Here is a 22,857-nt window from a genome sequence, read left to right as displayed (position 1 = left end):
GATGGACGAGCGACTGCCGACACAGAGGTAGCTACAGCCGTGGACTACCGTACTGCGTCTGCTGCTAATATAGACTGGATGATAATGATATAAAAAATATATATATATATATCACTACTGCAGCCGGACAGGTATATATTATATAATGACGGACCTGCTGGACACTGTCAGCTCAGCACTGCAGACTCCTAAAGTAAGCTACTAGTATCAAGAAGATAGAAAAAAAAAAAAAACACCACGGGTAGGTGGTATACAATTATGGATGGACGAGCGACTGCCGACACAGAGGTAGCTACAGCCGTGGACTACCGTACTGCGTCTGCTGCTAATATAGACTGGATGATAATGATATAAAAAATATATATATATCACTACTGCAGCCGGACAGGTATATATTATATAATGACGGACCTGCTGGACACTGTCAGCTCAGCACTGCAGACTCCTAAAGTAAGCTACTAGTATCAAGAAGATAGAAAAAAAAAAAAAACACCACGGGTAGGTGGTATACAATTATGGATGGACGAGCGACTGCCGACACAGAGGTAGCTACAGCCGTGGACTACCGTACTGCGTCTGCTGCTAATATAGACTGGATGATAATGATATAAAAAATATATATATATCACTACTGCAGCCGGACAGGTATATATTATATAATGACGGACCTGCTGGACACTGTCAGCTCAGCACTGCAGACTCCTAAAGTAAGCTACTAGTATCAAGAAGATAGAAAAAAAAAAAAACACCACGGGTAGGTGGTATACAATTATGGCTGGACGAGTGACTGCCGACACAGAGGTAGCTACAGCCGTGGACTACCGTACTGCGTCTGCTGCAGTGCTAATATAGACTGGATGATAATGATATAAAAAATATATCATTATCACTACTGCAGCCGGACAGGTATATATTATATAATGACGGACCTGCTGGACACTGTCAGCAGAATGCGTTTATAGAATAAAAACACCACACGACGAGTGTTTAACTTTTTCAGGCAGACAATCACAATATACTGGTGGTCAGTGGTCACTGGTCAGTCACACTGGCAGTGGCACTCTGGCAGCAAAAGTGTGCACTGTTAAAATATGTACTCCTGCTATAACTGCTCCCCAGTCTCCCCCACAATTAAGCTGTGTGAGCAGTGAGCACTCAGCACAGTCAGATATACAGTATTACATAGATGATGCAGCACACTGAGGCTGAGCACAGATATGGTATGTGACTGTGTCACACTGTGTATCGTTTTTTTTCAGGCAGAGAACGGATTAATTAAACTGGTGGTCACTGGTCACACTATCAGCAAGTAGTACTCCTAATATGCTCCCCAAAATTAGTAAATCAAATCAAGTGTCTCTACTACTCTCTAGTCTACTCTAAACGGAGAGGAAGCCAGCCACGTCCTCTCCCTATCAATCTCAATGCACGTGTGAAAATGGCGGCGACGCGCGGCTCCTTATATAGAATCCGAGTCTCGCGATAGAATCCGAGCCTCGCGAGAATCCGACAGCGGGATGATGACGTTCGGGCGCGCTCGGGTTAACCGAGCAAGGCGGGAAGATCCGAGTCTGCCTCGGACCCGTGTAAAAAGCGTGAAGTTCGGGGAGGTTCGGTTTCCGAGAAACCGAACCCGCTCATCACTAGCTCAGGTACTCAGGGATATGGAGGGGAGGTGTAGTTTCAAAATTAATTTATTCAGTGCCTTCTTCCTGTGAAAGCCGTCCATATCCCAAGAGTACTCCAGTGCCCCCTATGGATTCAAAGAAAAGGATTTACCTGGTAAGTACCAAAATCCTATTTTTTGTCTGGACTTTTCCAGGCTAACTTAACCACTTAACTGACGATTTTTACCCCCAAAAAACGCTCAGAAATTGTTGGGTTTTTTTCCTGATGAAGTCCCCACTCTCCTGGATGCAGGTCGTGTCTGCTGAGGAAGTCTGCTTCCCAGTTGTCCACTCCCGGAATGAACACTGCTGACAGTGCGCTTACATGATTTTCCGCCCAGCGAAGAATCCTGGTGGCTTCCGCCATTGCCACTCTGCTCCTTGTGCCGCCCTGGCGATTTACATGAGCCACTGCAGTGATGTTGTCTGACTGGATCAGAACTGGTAAGTCGCGAAGCAAGGTCTCCGCTTGACGAAGGGCGTTGTATATGGCCCTCAGCTCCAGGACGTTGATGTGAAGACAAGTTTCTTGACTTGACCAAAGACCCTGGAAGTTTCTTCCTTGTGTGACTGCTCCCCAACCTCGGAGGCTCGCGTCAGTGGTCACCAGAACCCAGTCCTGAATGCCGAACCTGCGGCCCTCTAGAAGGTGAGCACTCTGCAGCCACCACAGGAGAGATACCCTGGGGGACAGTGTGATCAACCGATGAATCTGTAGATGTGACCCGGACCACTTGTCCAGTAGGTCCCATTGGAAGGTCCTCGCATGGAACCTGCCCAACGGAATGGCCTCGTAAGATGCCACCGTCTTTCCCAGGACTCGAGTGCAGTGATGCACTGACACCTGTTTTGGTTTCAATAGGTTCCTGACCAGAGTCATGAGTTCTTGAGCCTTTTCCGTTGGAAGATAAACCCTTTTCTGGTCCGTATCCAGAATCATGCCCAAGAAGGTCAGACGAGTCGTAGGAACCAGCTGCGAATTCGGGATATTGAGAATCCAGCCGTGTTGCTGTAACACTCTCAGCGAAAGTGACACGCTGCTCAGCAACTGCTCTCTTGATCTCGCTTTTATGAGGAGATCGTCCAAGTACGGGATAATCGTGACCCCCTGCTTGCGCAGGAGCACCATCATTTCCGCCATTACCTTGGTAAAAATCCACGGGGCCGTGGAAAGCCCAAACGGCAACATCTGAAATTGGTAATGACAATCCTGTACCGCAAATCTCAGGTACGCCTGATGAGGTGGATATATTGGAACATGAAGGTATGCATCCTTTATGTCTAGGGATACCATAAAATCCCCCCCTTCCAGGCTGGCGATGACCGCTCTTAGCGATTCCATCTTGAACTTGAACCTTTTCAAGTATAGGTTCAGGGATTTAAAATTTAAAATGGGTCTGACCGAACCGTCCAGTTTCGGGACTACAAACAGGGTTGAGTAATATCCCCTCCCTTGTTGCAGTAGGGGAACCTTGACCACCAACTGTTGAAGATACAATTTGTGAATTGCATTTAACACTAACTCCCTTTCTGAGGGAGAAGCTGGCAGGGCCGATTTGAAAAACCGGCGAGGAGGCACCTCTTCGAATTCCAGCTTGTAACCCTGAGAAACAATTTCTACTGCCCAGGGATCCACCTGTGAGTGAACCCAGATGAGGCTGAAAAGTCGAAGACGTGCCCCCACTGGGGCGGACTCCCGTAGCGGAGCCCCAGCGTCATGCGGTGGATTTTGTAGAGGCCGGAGGAGGACTTCTGTTCTGGGGAACTAGCTGTGTTGTGCAGCTTCTTTCCTCTGCCCTTACCTCTGGCAAGAAAGGACGCACCTCGTACTTTCTTGTTTCTCTGTGACCGAAAGGACTACATCTGATAATGTTGCGCTTTCTTAGGCTGTGAGGGAATATAAGGCAAAAAATTGGATTTACCAGCTGTAGCTGTGGAGACCAGGTCCGAGAGACCTTCTCCAAACAATTCCTCACCCTTGTAAGGTAAACCCTCCATATGCCTTTTTGAGTCGGCATCACCTGTCCATTGCTGGATCCATAGGACTCGTCTAGCAGAAATCGACATAGCGTTGATTCTAGAACCCAATAGACCAATGTCTCTTTGAGCATCTCTCATATATAAGACAGCATCTTTTATATGTCTTAGGGTCAATAAGATGGTATCCTTATCCAGGGTTTCAATTTCCGCTGATAAGGTATCCGTCCATGCTGCTACAGCGCTACACACCCAGGCCGACGCAATAGCCGGTCTGAGTAAGGTACCCGAATGCGTGTAAATGGACTTCAAGGTAACCTCCTGCTTGCGATCAGCAGGATCCCTGAGGGTAGCCGTATCTTGGGATGGCAGCGCTACCTTCTTGGATAAGCGTGTCAACGCTTTGTCCATTCTAGGGGAGGATTCCCACCGTATCCTGTCCTTTGGCGGGAAAGGCTACGCCATAAGAATCCTTTTGGGAATCTGCAGTTTTTTGTCTGGAGATTCCCAAGCTTTTTCACATAACTCGTTCAGCTCATGTGAGGGAGGAAAGGTTACTTCAGGTTTCTTTTCCTTATACATGTGTACCCTCGTGTTGTTCCTTTGTGATATGCAAAACATCCTTTATTGCAATAATCATATATCGAATACATTTAGCCAATTTTGGCTGTAACTTTGCATCATCGTAGTCGACACTGGAGTCAGAATCCGTGTCGGTATCTGTGTCTACTATTTGGGATAGTGGGCGCTTTTGAGACCCCGAAGGTCCCTGCGACATAGAGACAGACATGGGTAGATTCCCTGGCTGTTCCCTAGCTTCCGCTTTGTCTAATCTTTTGTGCAATAAATTTACATTAGCACTTAAAACATTCCACATATCCATCCAGTCAGGTGTCGGCGTTGTCGACGGAGACACCACATTCATTTTCTCCTCCTCCTCCCCCGGAAAGCCTTCTACCTCAGACATGTCGACACACGCGTACCAACACACCACACACTCAGGGAATCCTCTTATCTGAAGACAATTCCACCACAAGGCCCTTTGGAGAGACAGAGAGAGAGTATGCCAGCACACACCCAGCGCTATATGACCCAGGAAAAAACACAATATGTTTACCTAGATAGCGCTGTAATCTGTATATTGCGCCAAATATGTGCCCCCCCCCCCCTTCTTTAAAACCCTCTTTCACCGTGAATAAGCAGGGGAGAGTCCAGGGAGCTTCCTCTCAGCGCTGTGCTGTGGAGAAAATGGCACTGGTGAGTGCTGAGGAAGAAGCCCCGCCCCCTCAGCGGCGGGCTTCTGTCCTGCTCAAATATGTAAAAAACCTGGCTGGGGCTCTTTATATATACAGTGCCCAGCTGTATATATATACTTTTGCCAGAAAACAAGGTTTATTGCTGCCCAGGGCGCCCCCCCCTGCGCCCTGCACCCTTACAGTGTCTGCCTGTGTGTGCTGTGTGGGAGCAATGGCGCACAGCTTTACTGCTGTGCGTTACCTCAGTGAAGATCTGAAGTCTTCTGCCGCCTCTGAAGTCTTCTTACTTCTCATACTCACCCGGCTTCTATCTTCCGGCTCTGCGAGGAGGACGGCGGTGCGGCTCTGGGACGGACGGCGAGGGTGAGACCTGCGTACCGATCCCTCTGGAGCTAATGGTGTCCAGTAGCCTAAGAAGCAGAGCCTTGAAACTCACAGAAGTAGGTCTGCTTCTCTCTCCTCAGTCCCACGATGCAGGGAGTCTGTTGCCAACAGGCTCCCTGAAAATAAAAAACCTAACAAAATACTTTCTTTCAGGAAACTCAGGAGAGCTCCCTGTAATGCACCCAGTCTCCTCTGGGCACAGTAGTAAACTGAGGTCTGGAGGAGGGGCATAGAGGGAGGAGCCAGTGCACACCCATACCTAAAGTCTTTCTTAAAGTGCCCATGTCTCCTGCGGAGCCCGTCTATCCCTTGGTCCTTACGGAGTCCCCAGCATCCTCTAGGACGTAAGAGAAAGTGACATTAGGTTTGTTCTGTGTAAAGAAAAACGACTGCTGCTATACAGCGTCCCCTAGAGGGAGTTTTAGCCCGTCCCGTATAGCCAGAATGAAGGGTTCAATACCCTGAGCAGAAGTGGCATCCCCACTAATGGGATCCAAGTCCTCCCCGTCCTCCTGTATCTCATCATCTGAATCAGAGAATAGAGCAGGTAAACCACGCTTTTGTGGTCCTGAGTTAGAGAGGGGGGACTGTGTAACATCTGCCCTGGTAGCTAGGTCTGCAATAGGCTGCTGTAGTAGCTGAGTTTTTTGAGCTTTAGCAGTAAGTTGTGATGACATATCAGACATCATAGTTTTGCCAAGAAGGCTCATGACACTCCCCCCCAGCCCCCTCACTGAGTTATGAAGATTGGCTGCATTGTTCATAAGATACAGAATCAGATGTTGAGGGGGAGAATCTGGTGTGACATACACTGCATAATTTATGTTTTACTATGGTCACAGCAAATCACACTTACGTATACACACACACACACACACACAGACAATTAATAAATTAGCAAGCCTGACCCTACTGTATGTGAGAGGGAGACAGAGAAAGAGACCAGCACACCGCAGCTACACAGCCCCAGTGAGGCTGTAAGCTGTTCTATCACACTGAAACACCTATGATTACGGTCCTTTATAGGAAACAGATTGTGTACAATAGCGGCTCTCCCCCTTTGCTACACCCTGTACCAGTTTTCCAGCGTTTCCCGAGTGTCTGGAGGAGCTGTGTGTGCCTGCTGCTGTAGCTGTAAGCTGTAAGCAGAGGAAGGTGCCAAAATGCCGCTGGCCCCGCTCTGCGGTAGCTCCGCCCCCCCCCCACCCACCCAATGTTTCCCAAATAGCTTAAAAACATCACACAAGTGTTAGTTTAAGCCACAGCTAGCCAGTGTACACAGGGGGCTATAACGGGTCCTCCCCAGGAGGGTCCCGTATGCCTCCCCTGCGTGTCAGCCGCACCTTGAACCGGGGGACCCCCTAGCGGGGACCCCAGTTTGTACTCACCACTGTCATCACCTTCAGGCTAGTGTTAGGGGTGTGTGGTGTGCAGTGATTGCGACCGCCAAGGCGCAGTGCCCCGCTGTACAATAACCTCTAAGGATGGTGGTCCTGCAGCGGGGAAGTAGCTCGGACACCTCGCAAGGCCTGTGACCCGCCCTTTCCCACCAACTCTCAGGTATGCTGATGCCCAAACAGCATACCAAAAATAATAAAGATTGAAAATAAACTGAAGAAAACTCTCTGGAGCTGCAGAGATGCGCATCCTTTCCTGTGGGCACTTTTTTCTAAACTGCCTGTGGGAGGGGACATAGAGGGGAGGAGCAATCTGAACACCATTTCAGTGCATGTTATTTTTTTGACTAAAGGCAAATATCTAGGTGCATCTAGGAAAGCATAGGGGCAGTGGTTGGGCCGTTCCATTGTTCCCCACAGCCGGGCAGTCTGACCAGCTTATACTGATTGCTGAGCCAGACGGAGGCTACCATGATTAGAGCTTAGCGGAAGAATCACCTTATGCGCATGTGGAGAAGCTCATTCTGCACTAGAAGTAGCAGAGCCTCCCATGTGCCTCTGCAGAGCTCGAGGGTCACACCTCACAGTGTTTGTTCCAGAGTGAGAGTCAGACTCCATCCTACATCAGGTCATACAGTCCGTATTCATGTGCCTGTACTGTGATGGGTGAGAGAAGTGGGGTGCTGTGAAGGGAGAGGAACATTATGCTGTGAGGGGAGAGAGGTGCTATGCTGTAAGGGGCACTGTGCTGTGAGGAGAGTGGGGTGATGTGCTGTGGGTGGGAAGGGGGGGGCAACAGACAATAATAGTGTAAAGCTGGGTACATACTTGGCCAACGGATCAACCGTCCTGCCAACCCGCTAAACGATGTAACAATTGGCAAGTTTTATACCCTGACGATCTTGTGCATACACATTTACCAATCATCCGCCCGATATGCCTGGTCAACAAACCCCATTGGAATATGTCTGCACACTTGTTACATCATAATCAATGGACTCTGCAGCCGATATATATATAGCAGTGACATGCGGTGGGGTGAGGCAGAGCCTTTCCTGTCATACCAACGTTTGTGCCAGAGTTTTGACTGTATAAAGTATATGATAAATACAAATACTATGTTAAAAATATCTTCTTTGCATTTTTCTAATCATTTGTATAGCCAAAACTCTGTCGGCAAGTGTGTCCCCAGCCTAAAGGTGGGCTGGGGACACGTTCTCTTGAACGGCCGATATATCGCGGGTCCGTCGGCCAGTGTGTACGGGCGATACGTCTGTGAACTCCGTCGTTCACAGACTTATCGCGTTGGCCCCGCAGCACAGCCGACGGCCTATATATCTACCGATATATTGGCGCATCGCTGTGTGTGTACGCCCGTACACATGCTGCGGCAGCCGGCGGTGATTGACAGCTGAACTGGGTGGGCATGTGTACACGCCCGTCCAGTTCATGACGTCAGTCCCCGACGGATCGGGCCGTGTGTATGCTCAACACACTGCCCGATCCGTCAATAGATATATCTGCCGATCAATTGATCGGCAGATATATCTACCAGTGTGTACCCACCTTAAGACTGATAGAATCTGTTGCCAAGGATTCTGTAGATAAGAGAAGAGTGCTCCATACAAAGCTTACAAATGGATATAGCATTGACTTAAAGGAACTCTTACAAATATGTGCAATCCACTTACCTGTGACACAAAATGTGACAAGATGTACCTCTTCTGGTTGTTTGTCAAAAATCTCTGCAATAAAAAAGGTTTAGTAACAGATAATGACATTAGTCTGGCTGTAACCATAAGAACAGAGCATCACTTTTTATGTAAATAGTATTAAACAACAACAAACAGATGAACAGATGGCCGGGAGGGGGAAGAGTAGTAATAATAATAATAATAATAATAATAAGGTCCAGGACAATTTGTACTGCTATGCAGTGGTGATAGTTTCCTTATAACACTAACTTTGCTAAGTAATCGGTACCATTGGAATGATTTCCACCACATACATAACAATCTGTAAGTAAACAGAAGGAAGTGGCTTACAGTTTTCCTAGCTTCTGGTGTTTAGTTGTGCTCTGTGCGTCTATTGGCAGAATAAACATTATGGGCTCCATGCAGACGCGGACACAAACTGCTAAGTGTAAATGTTAATGCATCCATGGTGAAGGGGGGGGGGGGGGGAGGGGGGGGTGCATTGGGGGTACTCTTCCCTGTGAGTACTGTGCCATGTTGTGTGCCACCCTCCCGCTGCACACAACAAGGCTCAGTACTCACAGAGAAGAGGCGTGGTTTTGCTGCGAGTACAAAAGATGGGCAAAACATTGTAGGCTTACGCAATTCGTACAGTAAATGAAAGCTGTAGATAATTAGAGGGACATCAAACATTCTAAAGAGGACAAGTGAGAAGTTGCCCATAGCAACCAATAAGCTGCCAGCTATATATTTATAAAGTGTACTAGATAAATGACAGCTAGGAGCGTATTGACTGCTGTGGGCAACGTACCTAAGCAAATACACATTTTCGTATGTTAAGGTCCCCATTAAAAAAAATCATGTGCGCAGTCTTCATCTTTCCAAGTGGAGTAGTAAATACGCTTTAGATTTTAAAAGCAAGTGTTCATTACATTGTAATCACGCTACTGGATCAAATCCACATCAGTTATACTATCTGAATGAATGGGTGAGTCCCATTATCATCACCAGCTCGTATTTCGTATCAATGAGCCTTTACATTGGTTGTATCGACGTTTCCCCACCATTCCCCATCCCGCCCACCTTGGAGTCGTAAGTGGCAAATGCAGGCACTGCGAAATGATGCATATGCACACGTAATCATTTTTATAATTGTATTCATTAAAAAAGGGGTAAGGTGAGTGTATGTGCGGGATGCGGTCAATTTACCTACAATCAAAATCCCGAAGCTCAAAATCCCGACAACCATTGACAGACGGTCAAAATCCCGGCAAGTTCAAAATAGCGACATTTAAAATATCAACAGGTCAAAAAGTCGACATGAGTTTTTCATTGAAACAAACTTGTTCATACTTTACCATCCCAGTGCACCTGGAGGTGAAATATAATAGTGCGGCGATCACAGCGGGGCACTGCGCCCAAAGTGCGAGCCATGCAAGGGGACGCGGTACACTGAAAGTGTCCATGTCGACATACACAACAAAAAACAATTACAAAAATGGGGTCGAATTTTTGACCTGTCGACATTTTAAATGCAAGGATTTTGACCGTCAGTCAATGGTTGTCGGGATTTTGATTGTAGGTATTTCATACTAAACCCGTATGTGCTGTGTTCAGCCGAGTTCTTGGAGGTACAGGTGTCATTATTTCTAACATTTGGGGGGGGGGGGGGGGAATAAATAAGAATTTACTTACCGATAATTCTATTTCTCGGAGTCCGTAGTGGATGCTGGGGTTCCTGAAAGGACCATGGGGAATAGCGGCTCCGCAGGAGACAGGGCACAAAAAGTAAAGCTTTAGGATCAGGTGGTGTGCACTGGCTCCTCCCCCTATGACCCTCCTCCAAGCCTCAGTTAGGATACTGTGCCCGGACGAGCGTACACAATAAGGAAGGATTTATGAATCCCGGGTAAGACTCATACCAGCCACACCAATCACACTGTACAACCTGTGATCTGAACCCAGTTAACAGTATGATAACAGCGGAGCCTCTGAAAGATGGCTCACAACAATAATAACCCGATTTTTGTAACTATGTACAAGTATTGCAGATAATCCGCACTTGGGATGGGCGCCCAGCATCCACTACGGACTCCGAGAAATAGAATTATCGGTAAGTAAATTCTTATTTTCTCTATCGTCCTAGTGGATGCTGGGGTTCCTGAAAGGACCATGGGGATTATACCAAAGCTCCCAAACGGGCGGGAGAGTGCGGATGACTCTGCAGCACCGAATGAGAGAACTCCAGGTCCTCCTTAGCCAGGTTATCAAATTTGTAGGATTTTACAAACGTGTTTGCCCCTGACTAAATAGCCGCTCGGCAAAGTTGTAAAGCCGAGACCCCTCGGGCAGCCGCCCAAGATGAGCCCACCTTCCTTGTGGAATGGGCATTTACATATTTTGGCTGTGGCAGGCCTGCCACAGAATGTGCAAGCTGAATTGTATTACACATCCAACTAGCAAAAGTCTGCTTAGAAGCAAGAGCACCCAGTTTGTTGGGTGCATACAGGATAACAGCAAGTCAGTTTTCCTGACTCCAGCCGTCCTGGAACCTATATTTTCAGGGCCCTGACCACATCTAGCAACTTGGAGTCCTCCAAGTCCCTAGTAGGCGCAAGACACCACAATAAGCTGGTTCAGGTGAAACACTGACACCACCTTAGGGAGAGAACTGGGGACGAGTCCGCAGCTCTGCCCTGTCCGAATGGACAAACAGATATGGGCTTTTTTGAGAAAAAAACCACCAATTTGACACTCGCCTGGTCCAGGCGAGGTCCAAGAGCATGTTCACTTTTCATGTGAGATGCTTCAAATCCACAGATTTGACTGGTTTTAAACCAATGTGTTTTGAGGAATCCCAGAACTACGTTGAGATCCCACAGTGCCACTGGAGGCACAAAAGGGGGTTGTATATGCAATACTCCCTTGACAAACTTCTGGACTTCAGGAACTGAAGCCAATTCTTTCTGGAAGAAAAATCGACAGGGCCGAAATTTGAACCTTAATGGATCCCAATTTGAGGCCCATAGACACTCCTGTTTGCAGGAAATGCAGGAATCGACCGAGTTGAAATTTCTTCGTGGGGCCTTCCTGGCCTCACACCACGCAACATATTTTCGCCACATGTGGTGATAATGTTGTGCGGTCACCTCCTTTCTGGCTTTGACCAGGGTAGGAATGACCTCTTCCTGAATGCCTTTTCCCTTAGGATCCGGCGTTCCACCGCCATGCCGTCAAACGCAGCTGCGGTAAGTCTTGGAACAGACATGGTACTTGCTGAAACAAGTCCCTTCTTAGCGGCAGAGGCCATAAGTCCTCTGTGAGCATCTCTTGAAGTTCCGGGTACCAAGTCCTTCTTGGCCAATCCGGAGCCATGAGTATAGTTCTTACTCCTCTACGTCTTATAATTCTCAGTACCTTAGGTATGAAAAGCAGAGGATGGAACACATACACCGACTGGTACACCCACGGTGTTACCAGAACGTCCACAGCTATTGCCTGAGGGTCTCTTAACCTGGCGCAATACCTGTCCCTTTTTTGTTCAGACGGGACGCCATCATGTCCACCTTTGGTAATTCCCAACGGTTTACAATCATGTGGAAAACTTCCCCATGAAGTTCCCACTCTGCCGGGTGGAGGTCGTGCCTACTGAGGAAGTCTGCTTCCCAGTTTCCATTCCCGGAATGAAACACTGCTGACAGTGCTATCACATGATTTTCCGCCCAGCGAAAAGTCCTTGCAGTTTTAGCCACTGCCCTCCTGCTTCTTGTGCCGCCCTGTCTATTTACGTGGGCGACTGCCGTGATGTTTTTCCCACTGGATCAATACCGGCTGACCTTGAAGCAGAGGTCTTGCTAAGCTTAGAGCATTATAAATTTACCCTTAGCTATATTTATGTGGAGAAAAGTCTCCAGACTTGATCACACTCCCTGGAAATTTTTTCCTTGTGTGACTGCTCCCCAGCCTCTCGGGCTGGCCTCCGTGGTCACCAACATCCAAAACTGAATGCCGAATCTGCGGCCCTCTAGAAGATGAGCACTCTGTAACCACCACAGGAGAGACACCCTTGTCCTTGGATATAGGGTTATCCGCTGATGCATCTGAAGATGCGATCCGGACGATTTGTCCAGCAGATCCCACTGAAAAGTTCTTGCATGAAATCTGCCGACTGGAATTGCTTCGAAGGAAGTCACCATTTTTTTACCATGGCCCTTGTGCAATGATGCACTGATTTTAGGAGGTTCCTGACTAGCTCGGATAACTCCCTGGCTTTCTCTTCCGGGAGAAACACCTTTTTCTGGACTGTGTCCAGAATCATCCCTAAGCACAGGAGACTTGTTGTCGGGATCAGCTGCGATTATGGAATATTTAGAATCCACCCCTGCTGTTGTAACAGTATCCGAGATAGTGCTACTCCGACCTCCAACTGTTCCCTGGACTTTGCCCTTATCAGGAGATCGTCCAAGTAAGGGATAATTAAGACGCCTTTTCTTCGAAGAAGAACCATCATTTCGGCCATTACCTTGGTAAAGACCCGGGGTGCCGTGGACAATCCAAACGGCAGCGTCTGAAACTGATAGTGACAGTTCTGTACCACGAACCTGAGGTACCCTTAGTGATAAGGGCAAATTTGGGACATGGAGGTAAGCATCCCTGATGTCTCGGGACAACATATAGTCCCCTTCTTCCCGGTTCGTTATCACTGCTCTGAGTGACTCCATCTTGATTTGAACCTTTGTAAGTGTTCAAATTTTTTAAGATTTAGAATAGGTCTCACCTAGCCTTCTGGCTTCAGTACCACAATATAGTGTGGAATAATACCCCTTTTCTTGTTGTAGGAGGGGTAATTTAATTATCACCTGCTGGGAATACAGCTCGTGAATTTTTTCCCATACTGCCTCCTTGTCGGAGGGAGACCTTGGTAAAGCAGACTTCAGGAGCCTGCGCAGGGGAAACGTCTCGACATTCCAATCTGTACCCCTGGGATACTACTTGTAGGATCCAGGGGTCCTGTACGGTCTCAGCGTCATGCTGAGAGCTTGTCAGAAGCGGTGGAACGCTTCTGTTCCTGGGAATGGGCTGCCTGCTGCAGTCTTCTTCCCTTTCCTCTATCCCTGGGCAGATATGACTCTTATAGGGACGAAAGGACTGAAGCTGAAAAGACGGTGTCTTTTTCTGCAGAGATGTGACTTAGGGTAAAAAACGGTGGATTTTCCAGCAGTTGCCGTGGCCACCAGGTCCGATGGACCGACCCCAAATAACTCCTCTTCCTTTATACGGCAATACACCTTTGTGCCGTTTGGAATCTGCATCACCTGACCACTGTCGTGTCCATAAACATCTTCTGGCAGATATGGACATCGCACTTACTCTTGATGCCAGAGTGCAAATATCCCTCTGTGCATCTCGCATATATAGAAATGCATCCTTTAAATGCTCTATAGTCAATAAAATACTGTCCCTGTCAAGGGTATCAATATTTTTAGTCAGGGAATCCGACCAAGCCACCCCAGCTCTGCACATCCAGGCTGAGGCGATCGCTGGTCGCAGTATAACACCAGTATGTGTGTATATACTTTTTATGATATTTTCCAGCCTCCTGTCAGCTGGCTCCTTGAGGACGGCCCTATCTATAGACGGTACCGCCACTTGTTCTGATAAGCGTGTGAGCGCCTTATCCACCCTAAGGGGTGTTTCCCAACGCGCCCTAACTTCTGGCGGGAAAGGGTATACCGCCCATATTTTCTATCGGGGGGAACCCACACATCATCACACACTTCATTTAATTTATCTGATTCAGGAAAAACTACGGTAGTTTTTTCACATCCCACATAATACCCTCTTTTGTGGTACTTGTAGTATCAGAAATATGTAACACCTCCTTCATTGCCCTTAACGTGTGGCCCTAATAAGGAATACGTTTGTTTATTCACCGTCGACACTGGATTCAGTGTCCCTGTCTGTGTCTGTGTCGACCGACTAAAGTAAACGGGCGTTTTAAACCCCCTGACGGTGTTTTTGAGACGTCTGGACCTGTACTAATTGTTTGTCGGCCGTCTCATGTCGTCAACCGACCTTGCCGCGTGTTGACATTATCACGTAATTCCCTAAATAAGCCATCCATTCCGGTGTCGACTCCCTAGAGAGTGACATCACCATTACAGGCAATTGCTCCGCCTCCTCACCAACATCGTCCTCATACATGTCGACACACACGTACCGACACACAGCACACACACAGGGAATGCTCTGATAGAGGACAGGACCTACTAGCCCTTTGGAGAGACAGAGGGAGAGTTTGTCAGCACACACCAAAAACGCTATAATTATATAGGGACAACCTTATATAAGTGTTTTCCCTTATAGCATCTTTTTTATATATTTCTAACGCCAAATTAGTGCCCCCCCTCTCTGTTTTAACCCTGTTTCTGTAGTGCAGTGCAGGGGAGAGCCTGGGAGCCTTCCCTCCAGCCTTTCTGTGAGGGAAAATGGCGCTGTGTGCTGAGGAGATAGGCCCCGCCCCTTTTTCGGCGGCCTCGTCTCCCGCTCTTAACGGATTCTGGCAGGGGTTAAATATCTCCATATAGCCCCCGGAGGCTATATGTGAGGTATTTTTAGCCAAAAAATAGGTTTTCATTGCCTCCCAGGGCGCCCCCCTTCCAGCGCCCTGCACCCTCAGTGACTGCCGTGTGAAGTGTGCTGAGAGGAAATGGCGCACAGCTGCAGTGCTGTGCGCTACCTTAAGAAGACTGAGGAGTCTTCATGCCGCCGATTCTGGACCTCTTCTTGTTTCAGCATCTGCAAGGGGGCCGGCGGCGAGGCTCCGGTGACCATCCAGGCTGTACCTGTGATCGTCCCTCTGGAGCTAATGTCCAGTAGCCAAAGAAGCCAATCCATCCTGCACGCAGGTGAGTTCACTTCTTCTCCCCTAAGTCCCTCGTTGCAGTGATCCTGTTGCCAGCAGGACTCACTGTAAAATAAAAAACCTAAGCTAAACTTTTCTAAGCAGCTCTTTAGGAGAGCCACCTAGATTGCACCCTTCTCGGCCGGGCACAAAAATCTAACTGAGGCTTGGAGGAGGGTCATAGGGGGAGGAGCCAGTGCACACCACCTGATCCTAAAGCTTTACTTTTTGTGCCCTGTCTCCTGCGGAGCCGCTATTCCCCATGGTCCTTTCAGGAACCCCAGCATCCACTAGGACGATAGAGAAAAGGGGGCAAAGGACAGACTGGAGAGAGATAAAGTACAGTCAATCTGCTCCTAACTGCCATGTTACAGTGTTTGGGCTGTGTTTGAGGAATGGCAGTAAGGAGCTGGTTGGCTGGTACTTTTCTTTCTTAGTATATCTCATCCAGTGTCAGGCAGAAACTTCTCAGCTGGCTGAAAACCACTGCGGTTAGAGGTTTTTTCCAATGATCAGCCCAGCAAACACAAAAATATAAAACACCAGCTGAACATTTCTCTGCATGTTTCAGAACAGATCCAAAGAGGCCAAATATTACCTATTTAAAAGAGCAGAAAAACACTTGATCAGTGGGATTACAATATGTGTGTGCCACTTGTAGAGAAGTCCACATTAATTTTCATGCAATATAATGCACGGTTAATGCTCAACCCAAAAACTTGTAGCTGGATTAGTGGTGGTGGTGGTGGTGGTGGTGGTGGTGGTGGTGGTGATGATGATGATGGTGATGATGTAAGTCCATGTGAAACAATTTTCTCACATTAATGTTTTTGTACATTTGGCATTTAATTGGGTATCCGTTCAGATGGTCAACAGTGTTAAGGTCGACACATTAGGCTGACCACTAATGGTCAACATTGACATATGGTCAACATGTGAAAGGTCGCCACATGAAAAGGTCGACATGGCTTTTTTAACAAAAAATTAGATTTTTAACTTATTCATACTTTACCATCCACGTGGACTACGATTGGGGACGGTAACCTGTGCCGAGCGCATCGGTAGCGGAGCGAGGCACCTTACCCGCAGCAAAGTGAGCAAAGCGAGCTATGCAAGGGGACGCGGTACACTAATTGGTGTTCCTGGTCATGTTACGGAAAAAATGACACACAAAAAAAAAACCAGTCCAAAAATCCATGTCGACTTTTCATGTGTCGACCTTTCATGTGTCGACCATTTGGCGATGTCGACCATGTCAATGTCAACCATTAGTGGTCGACCTTAACATTGTCAACCATTCATACTGGAACCTTTAATTGTACACCTATACAATCCTACTCAACACTACTCTGAGACAGCCTAGCTAATGCGTTGTCTGTATATCATCACAACCAATTCGGGGGGGATTTGTTAAATATAAAAGAAAACAAAACAGAATAATTGTTTGACTATGGTATTTAACCCTTTAAGTGCTAAGAGCAAGGGAGACTCATCCTCAAAAATACTGTAAATACAAGTATTATATATTAGGTATAATATGTTTGTGGATCACTACAGAACGGGCAGTACGGATGGTGTAATGGTTAGCATTACTGCTTCACAGCACTGAGGTCATGGGTTCGATTCTCACCATGGCCCTAACTGTGCGGAGTTTGTATATTCTCCCCGTACTTGCGTGGGTTTCCTCCGGGTACTCCGGTTTCCTCCCACAATCCCAAAAATATACTGGCAGGTTAATTGGCTCCCAACAAAATTAACCCTAGCGTGAATGTGTCTGTGTGTACATGTGATAGGGAATATAGATTGTAAGCTCCACTGGGGCAGGGACTGATGTGAATGGACTGATGTGAATGGCCAAAATATTCTCTGTAAAGCGCTGCGGAATATGTGTGCGCTATATAAATAACTGGTAATAAATAAATAAATAAATAATAACAAAGCCATCATTAACAGTTATATTACTTACAATTAGGTAACTTACTAAGAAGCTGATGTGAAAGTTTCTGTGACAGCTGTCGCTGATCATGGAATCCTCCAACTATGTGCAATTCCAGCCTGTTGGAGAGATGTATTTACCTTGTAAAGCTTAGTACTTCAAATATATAATTAGTCCAGTAATCAGATAGAGGTGCACAACTAGTGTGGGATGCGTTTACATTGCCGGCAGTCGGGATCATGGCGGTCAGGATACAGACGCCGGAATCCCGACCACTGACAATGCCGACAGCTGGAATTCCGGCTAACAGTGGCTATTGCCACTTGTGGGTGTCCACGACAGGGGGAATAGAACCTGTGGCGAGCGCAGTGAGCCACTGAGCCCGCAATGGGCTACGTTGTGCTCACTCCCTGCCAGCATTCCGGCAGCCAGGAACCTGGCACCAGTATGCTGACCACCGGCATACCATACCCGACGCGCTAGTTATATATAGTTGTGTGTCCACAGTACTTCTAATAATTTACTATACTGCCTTTCAAGTTGACTCTTCTATCCATATTACAAGTCAGTATTACTGCACTCTGCTAGTTTAGGCTGCCGAGCTCTTTGTACCATGTGATAATTGTACTATATCTAGACACCTTTTTCTATACTGTGTGTGAGTTTCTAAGAGGACACCTCAATTCAGCACAAAGTGCTCCAGGCATCATTTCAATTCCTGGCTGCGCATGTTTAGGCCCTTTTACAGCAGCCCAGTAATTGCAAGATTTCCTGCGCACCTCTATGGGGTGCGAGGCAAAATTTGCGATGTAGATAGGCGTGATTTGATGTTCCTGACTTCAGCTTGTCTCAATCTGTGAAAGAAAAGAAAGGCGAAGATATGCAGAGACTAATGAAGCGCATCACTCTGGTTCTGGATCTGATGGTCCTTGAGCGTGGAATGATTGTTGGCCATTGCAACAACAGTGCATGTGATTTGACTAATCATATTTTCAATAACACCATGCAGATGGTAGGGTGAGGATATGGAGACAACAGCACAAAACCACAGATCCTTCTTGCATCGTCATGACTCTACAGGCTGGCACAGGTAACCAATCTAAAGTGCGGCATAATGTACCTTAAAAAGCCATCTGACCTGGTTGGCACCTGATTCAGATTATCCATAATTTGATGTACTGTTACCTATCTGTACGACTGCACAAGTTTGCCTATTGTCTGTTCCACTCGAGCATCCAGAAAAGGAGACTTACACGACAGCGCTCCTAAATCTGATACTCTTCTAGCTGATGTCATAGTCAGTAGAAAGAGTACTTTAGCTGTCAACCATTTAAGATCCACTTTCTTAAGTGGTTCAAACGGAGCCCCCTGAAGGGCTTTGAGAACCAGACTTAAATCCCAAGGCACTGCAGGAGGAACAAAAGGTGGTTGAATGCGCAGCATTCCCTGGAAAAAAGTACGCACTTCCTGTAAATTGCCAATTTTCTTTTGAAACCATACAGTCCATGCTGAAACTTGAACTCTCAAGGAAGCCACCTTCAAACCCTTATCCATTCCTGCCTGAAGGAAATCAAAGATTCTGGATACTCTGAAAGATCTCGGATCCATACTTCTTTCACTGCACCAATGAATATAGGCTTGCCCTATTCGGTGATAAATGCGAGCTGTTGTGAAAAACCTCTTGACTTCAGGATAGAGGTTTCAACAGCCACGCCGTCAAAGACAGCTGATCCAGATGCCTGTGATAACAAGGACCCTGCATTAGTAGATCTGGATGTTGAGGGAGCAGAAATGGAGCATCCATCGACATTCTCTGCAGATCTATGTACCAATGCCTTCTGGGCCAAGCCGGAGCTATGAGAATCACAGCACCTTTTGCTTGCTTTATTTTCCTCACCACCCTGGGTAGCAGGGAGATTGGAGGAAACAATATGCCAGATGAAATTCCCATTTCACTGACAGTGCGTCCACAAGGATCGCTCTGGGGTCTTTTGTTCTTGACCCGTATGCCGGAACTTTGTTGTTCAGACTGGACGCCATGAGATCTATCTCTGTCAACCCCCACCTGTCCACTAGAGTCTGAAATACTTCCGGGTGTAGAGCCCATTCGGTTGCTCGAATGGTGTGTCGACTGAGAAAGTCCGCTTCCCAGTTTTGGACTCCTGGAACGAACACTGCAGACAATGCGGGAAGATGGAGTTCTGCCCACTTTAGTATGTGACTTACCTCCTTCATTGCTCTTTGGCTGCGAGTTCCTCCCTGATGGTTGAGGTACGCTACTGCCGTTGCATTGTCCGAGCGGATCTGGACTGGTTTTCCTTGCAGAATGTCCTTTGCCTGAATCAGCGCCATGTATATGCCCCGGAGTTCCAACAGATTTATTGGCAGGCAACTTTCTTCTGTGGTCCATTGTCCCTGGAACCACAATTTCCGGACACTGCTCCCCAGCCCTGAAGACTGGCATCCGTTGTCAGGATCTCCCAATCGGATATCCAAAATGGTCTTCCCTTGTCTAGATGGGATGTCTGTAGCCACCAGGCTAATGACCTTTTTACCTTTACTGGAAGTACCATCATTTGTTTCTTTATTGTCTGATGTATTCCATTCCATCTGGTCAGAATCAGTTGTTGCAAAGGTCTTGAGTGGAACTGTGCATATTCCACCATGTCGAATGTTGACACCATCAACCCCATCACTCGCATTGCCGTGTGAACTGATATTGTTTGACTGTGAAATAATTTCTGAATCAACTGCACTTTGGATATTTTTTCCCGAGGTAAAAATATTTTCTGCAGACTTGAATCCAAAACAGCCCCTAAGTGAATCATCCGCTGTGACGGAATCAGAGACGACTTTGCCCAATTTATGAGCCATCCGTGTTTCTGTAGACAAGTTATTGTCTGTTGGAGATGGCTCAAGAGCAATTCCTGGGATTGTGCCAGGATTAAAAGATCGTTGAGGTATGGAAAAATCATTATCCCCTGCTTGCAGAGATAAGCTGCCATAACCACCATGATCTTGGTAAATACTCTGGGGGCTGTGGCTAACCCAAAGGGTAATGCCTGGAATTGAAAATGTTGTTGGAGGATAGCGAACCTGAGGTAACACTGATGGGACAATGCTATTGGCACATGCAGGTAAGCATCCTGTATATCCAGAGATACCATGTAATCCCCTGGTTCCATGGCCAAAACTATGGAGCGTAATGTCTCCATGTGGAACCTTGGGACCCAAATGTATTTGTTTAACATTTTGAGATTGAGGATGGGCCGAAATGACCCATTTGGCTTCTGGACCAAAAATAGGTTGGAGTAAAAACCCTGCCCCCGTTGTGCCGGGGGTACTGGAATAATTACCCCTGACTGAAGCAATTTCTGAACTGCTTCTTGCAGTGCTCTGGCCTTTGTCTCTATATGAGACGGGCAGGTGCAAAAAAACCTTCAAGAAGGCTGCTTCTTGAAAGGGAAAACATAACCCTGAGAAACCACTTCTTGTGTGCAAACTGAAGACGATGGCCCCCTACCTTGGAGTCCCCCAAGTCGAAGCCCGCAACATCAGGCTGATGGTTTCTGTTCTGGTTTGGAAGCTGGCCCTCTAGTGGCCCATTGCTTCTTTGCTTTACCAGACTTATTGTACTGGGTTTGCTTTGATTCATTTTTACCTTTTGTTTTACCTTGCCACGAAATGGCCGAAATCCCGAACCCTTAGGCTTAGGGTTATAACTGACAGGAAACCTGACCTTTTTGGATTCAGCTTCTGACTCCAGAATATGTTAGTTCCTTACCAAAAAGAATGTTCCCAACAAAAGGCAAAGCTTCCAGAACCTTTTTGGATTCTGAATCAGCTTTCCATGTACGTAGCCAGATTGCACTGTGAGCAGCTACCGTTAAAGCTGATGCTTTAGAAGCAATTGTACCCATAACCATTGCTGCTTCCTCTAGGAATAGCGCAGCCTGTTTCATATGGGCTATAGTAGGTGCTCAGAGCCCATTTTCCAGTTCTTCAGCCCATTCCACTACCACTTTTGCCATCCAGGCTGAGGCCATAGCTGGACTTATGACTGCCCCTGACAGAGAAAATATGTTTTTCAAAAAACCATCAACTCTTCTGTCTGTGACATCATTTAATGACGTAGATGGCAAAGTAGAATTTCGCACTAATCGAATGACGTGCGTATCTACCTTAGGAGGCACTTCTTTTTTAAACAGTCCCCAGTTGGAAAAGGGTAGTAAGATTCCCATTTTTTTGGAATTCTATATTTCTTATTGGGCATAGCCCAAGGTTCCTCCATAATTTTTGTCAGTTCCTCTGTACCTGGAAACTCAACCCTGACTGTTTTGAGACGTTTAAACACAGGTGCCTTAGTTTTAATTACTGGCTCAGCTGAATCTTCTAGAGACAGAATAGCCTTCATTGCTCCAATTAACTCAGCATGTCCTCTGAGCTGAAGCCCTCCATTTGTTCCTCATATGGTGAAGTAGAGTATATGGAGTCATCATCTGTTGCCTGTGTAGCCTGTGAATTTGATGATATATTTACCATTGGTTTATCAGCTTGTTGATTAGTAGAAGCTGTAGGGACTATACCATAAAATGGGAGCTGCATGTATGTGTTAATAGTGTACCATATTCCTGAGGTTGAAGCTGCAGGGACCAACCTGTCAGCTATACTGGATAAAGTTTGTGCAAACACGGCCCAAGGTGGATCTACTTGTCGTTGAACAGGGATCTGCCTTGCAATCTGCTGAAATGCAAAACAATTTGCACATAACCCATCGTGTGCCAGAGTTTGAGTTGATAACCCCACCTTGCAGGATAAACATGTTATGAGTGTTGGTGTTACTGTTAATGTAACCTTGTCACCTTTGTCGCTCGAAGACATGATAAACAATCAGCTTTTTCACAGTATACTACACAATTTGTGACTGAAAACACTTTACATGTATAAAAGTGATATCAATCTGACCACAACCCAAGCACCAGCATTGAGGTTCAGAAGAAAACACTGACAAACATATATAAAGTCAGCAATCACACTAGCAGTCAGTCACATGTTATATATTAGTCATATATTTGTCATATGAGCATATTATCAACTACGAACACATTTCAAGTATGTAGGAGTACATCTACTGTATTCTGTCCTATACAGTTATTTTAATGTATTCAGACGCAATTGCAGAGAAAACCACAGTATTGTACATCAACTCATATGCAATAGGCACTAAACTTAACTATTCGTACTGACAAAAAGTAGATAGAAATTTAGTGCTGTTTAACCCTTACTCTGTAGAGTGGGATACAGGAAGACTCACCCCACTTCCTGGATCGATCAATACGTTAGCAAACGCTGAGTGGATCCAGACGCTACTAGTGTACACTGCCGCTCCGGTACTTTTAGTGGACGCAGACGCTCAGTGAACGTTAGTGCATGCAGACGCTCATGTCTGCGACCTGGTCTTCTAGCGGTAAACTTTAGTGTATACAGACGCAGCGCCTATGCTGCGACAGAGTCCCCTCGTGGTAGCGTCTGATACAATCAGTTCATGGCGGGAGACGCACGGTAACTGGTAATGAACTGGGGGGGAGGGGTGACCAGGAGAGCGTCTGACTCCCCACCGCTGACATCAACCCTAGGGGTTG

The 22,857-nt window shown here is 46.8% G+C and overlaps 1 protein-coding gene across 2 annotated transcripts in view; it reads right to left on the bottom strand.

Annotated features, from left to right (window-relative positions):
- The window catches only part of NTAN1 (N-terminal asparagine amidase), a 222,802-nt gene that overhangs the window by 94,939 nt on the left and 105,006 nt on the right, over positions 1–22,857 (bottom strand). For both annotated transcript variants that reach the window (XM_063934359.1, XM_063934358.1), the window contains exons 5-6: positions 17,261–17,334; positions 8,373–8,426 (exon numbers count right to left, since the gene is read on the bottom strand). In XM_063934359.1, the coding sequence (XP_063790429.1) occupies positions 8,373–8,426; positions 17,261–17,334 (128 nt within the window). The remainder of the gene's footprint in view (positions 1–8,372; positions 8,427–17,260; positions 17,335–22,857) is intronic.

This window comes from Pseudophryne corroboree, chromosome 7 (assembly GCF_028390025.1).
Source record: "Pseudophryne corroboree isolate aPseCor3 chromosome 7, aPseCor3.hap2, whole genome shotgun sequence".
Lineage (NCBI taxonomy): Eukaryota > Metazoa > Chordata > Amphibia > Anura > Myobatrachidae > Pseudophryne > Pseudophryne corroboree.
Note: the sequence above shows the minus strand (reverse complement) of the source record. Positions and strands in the feature narration are given on the sequence as shown.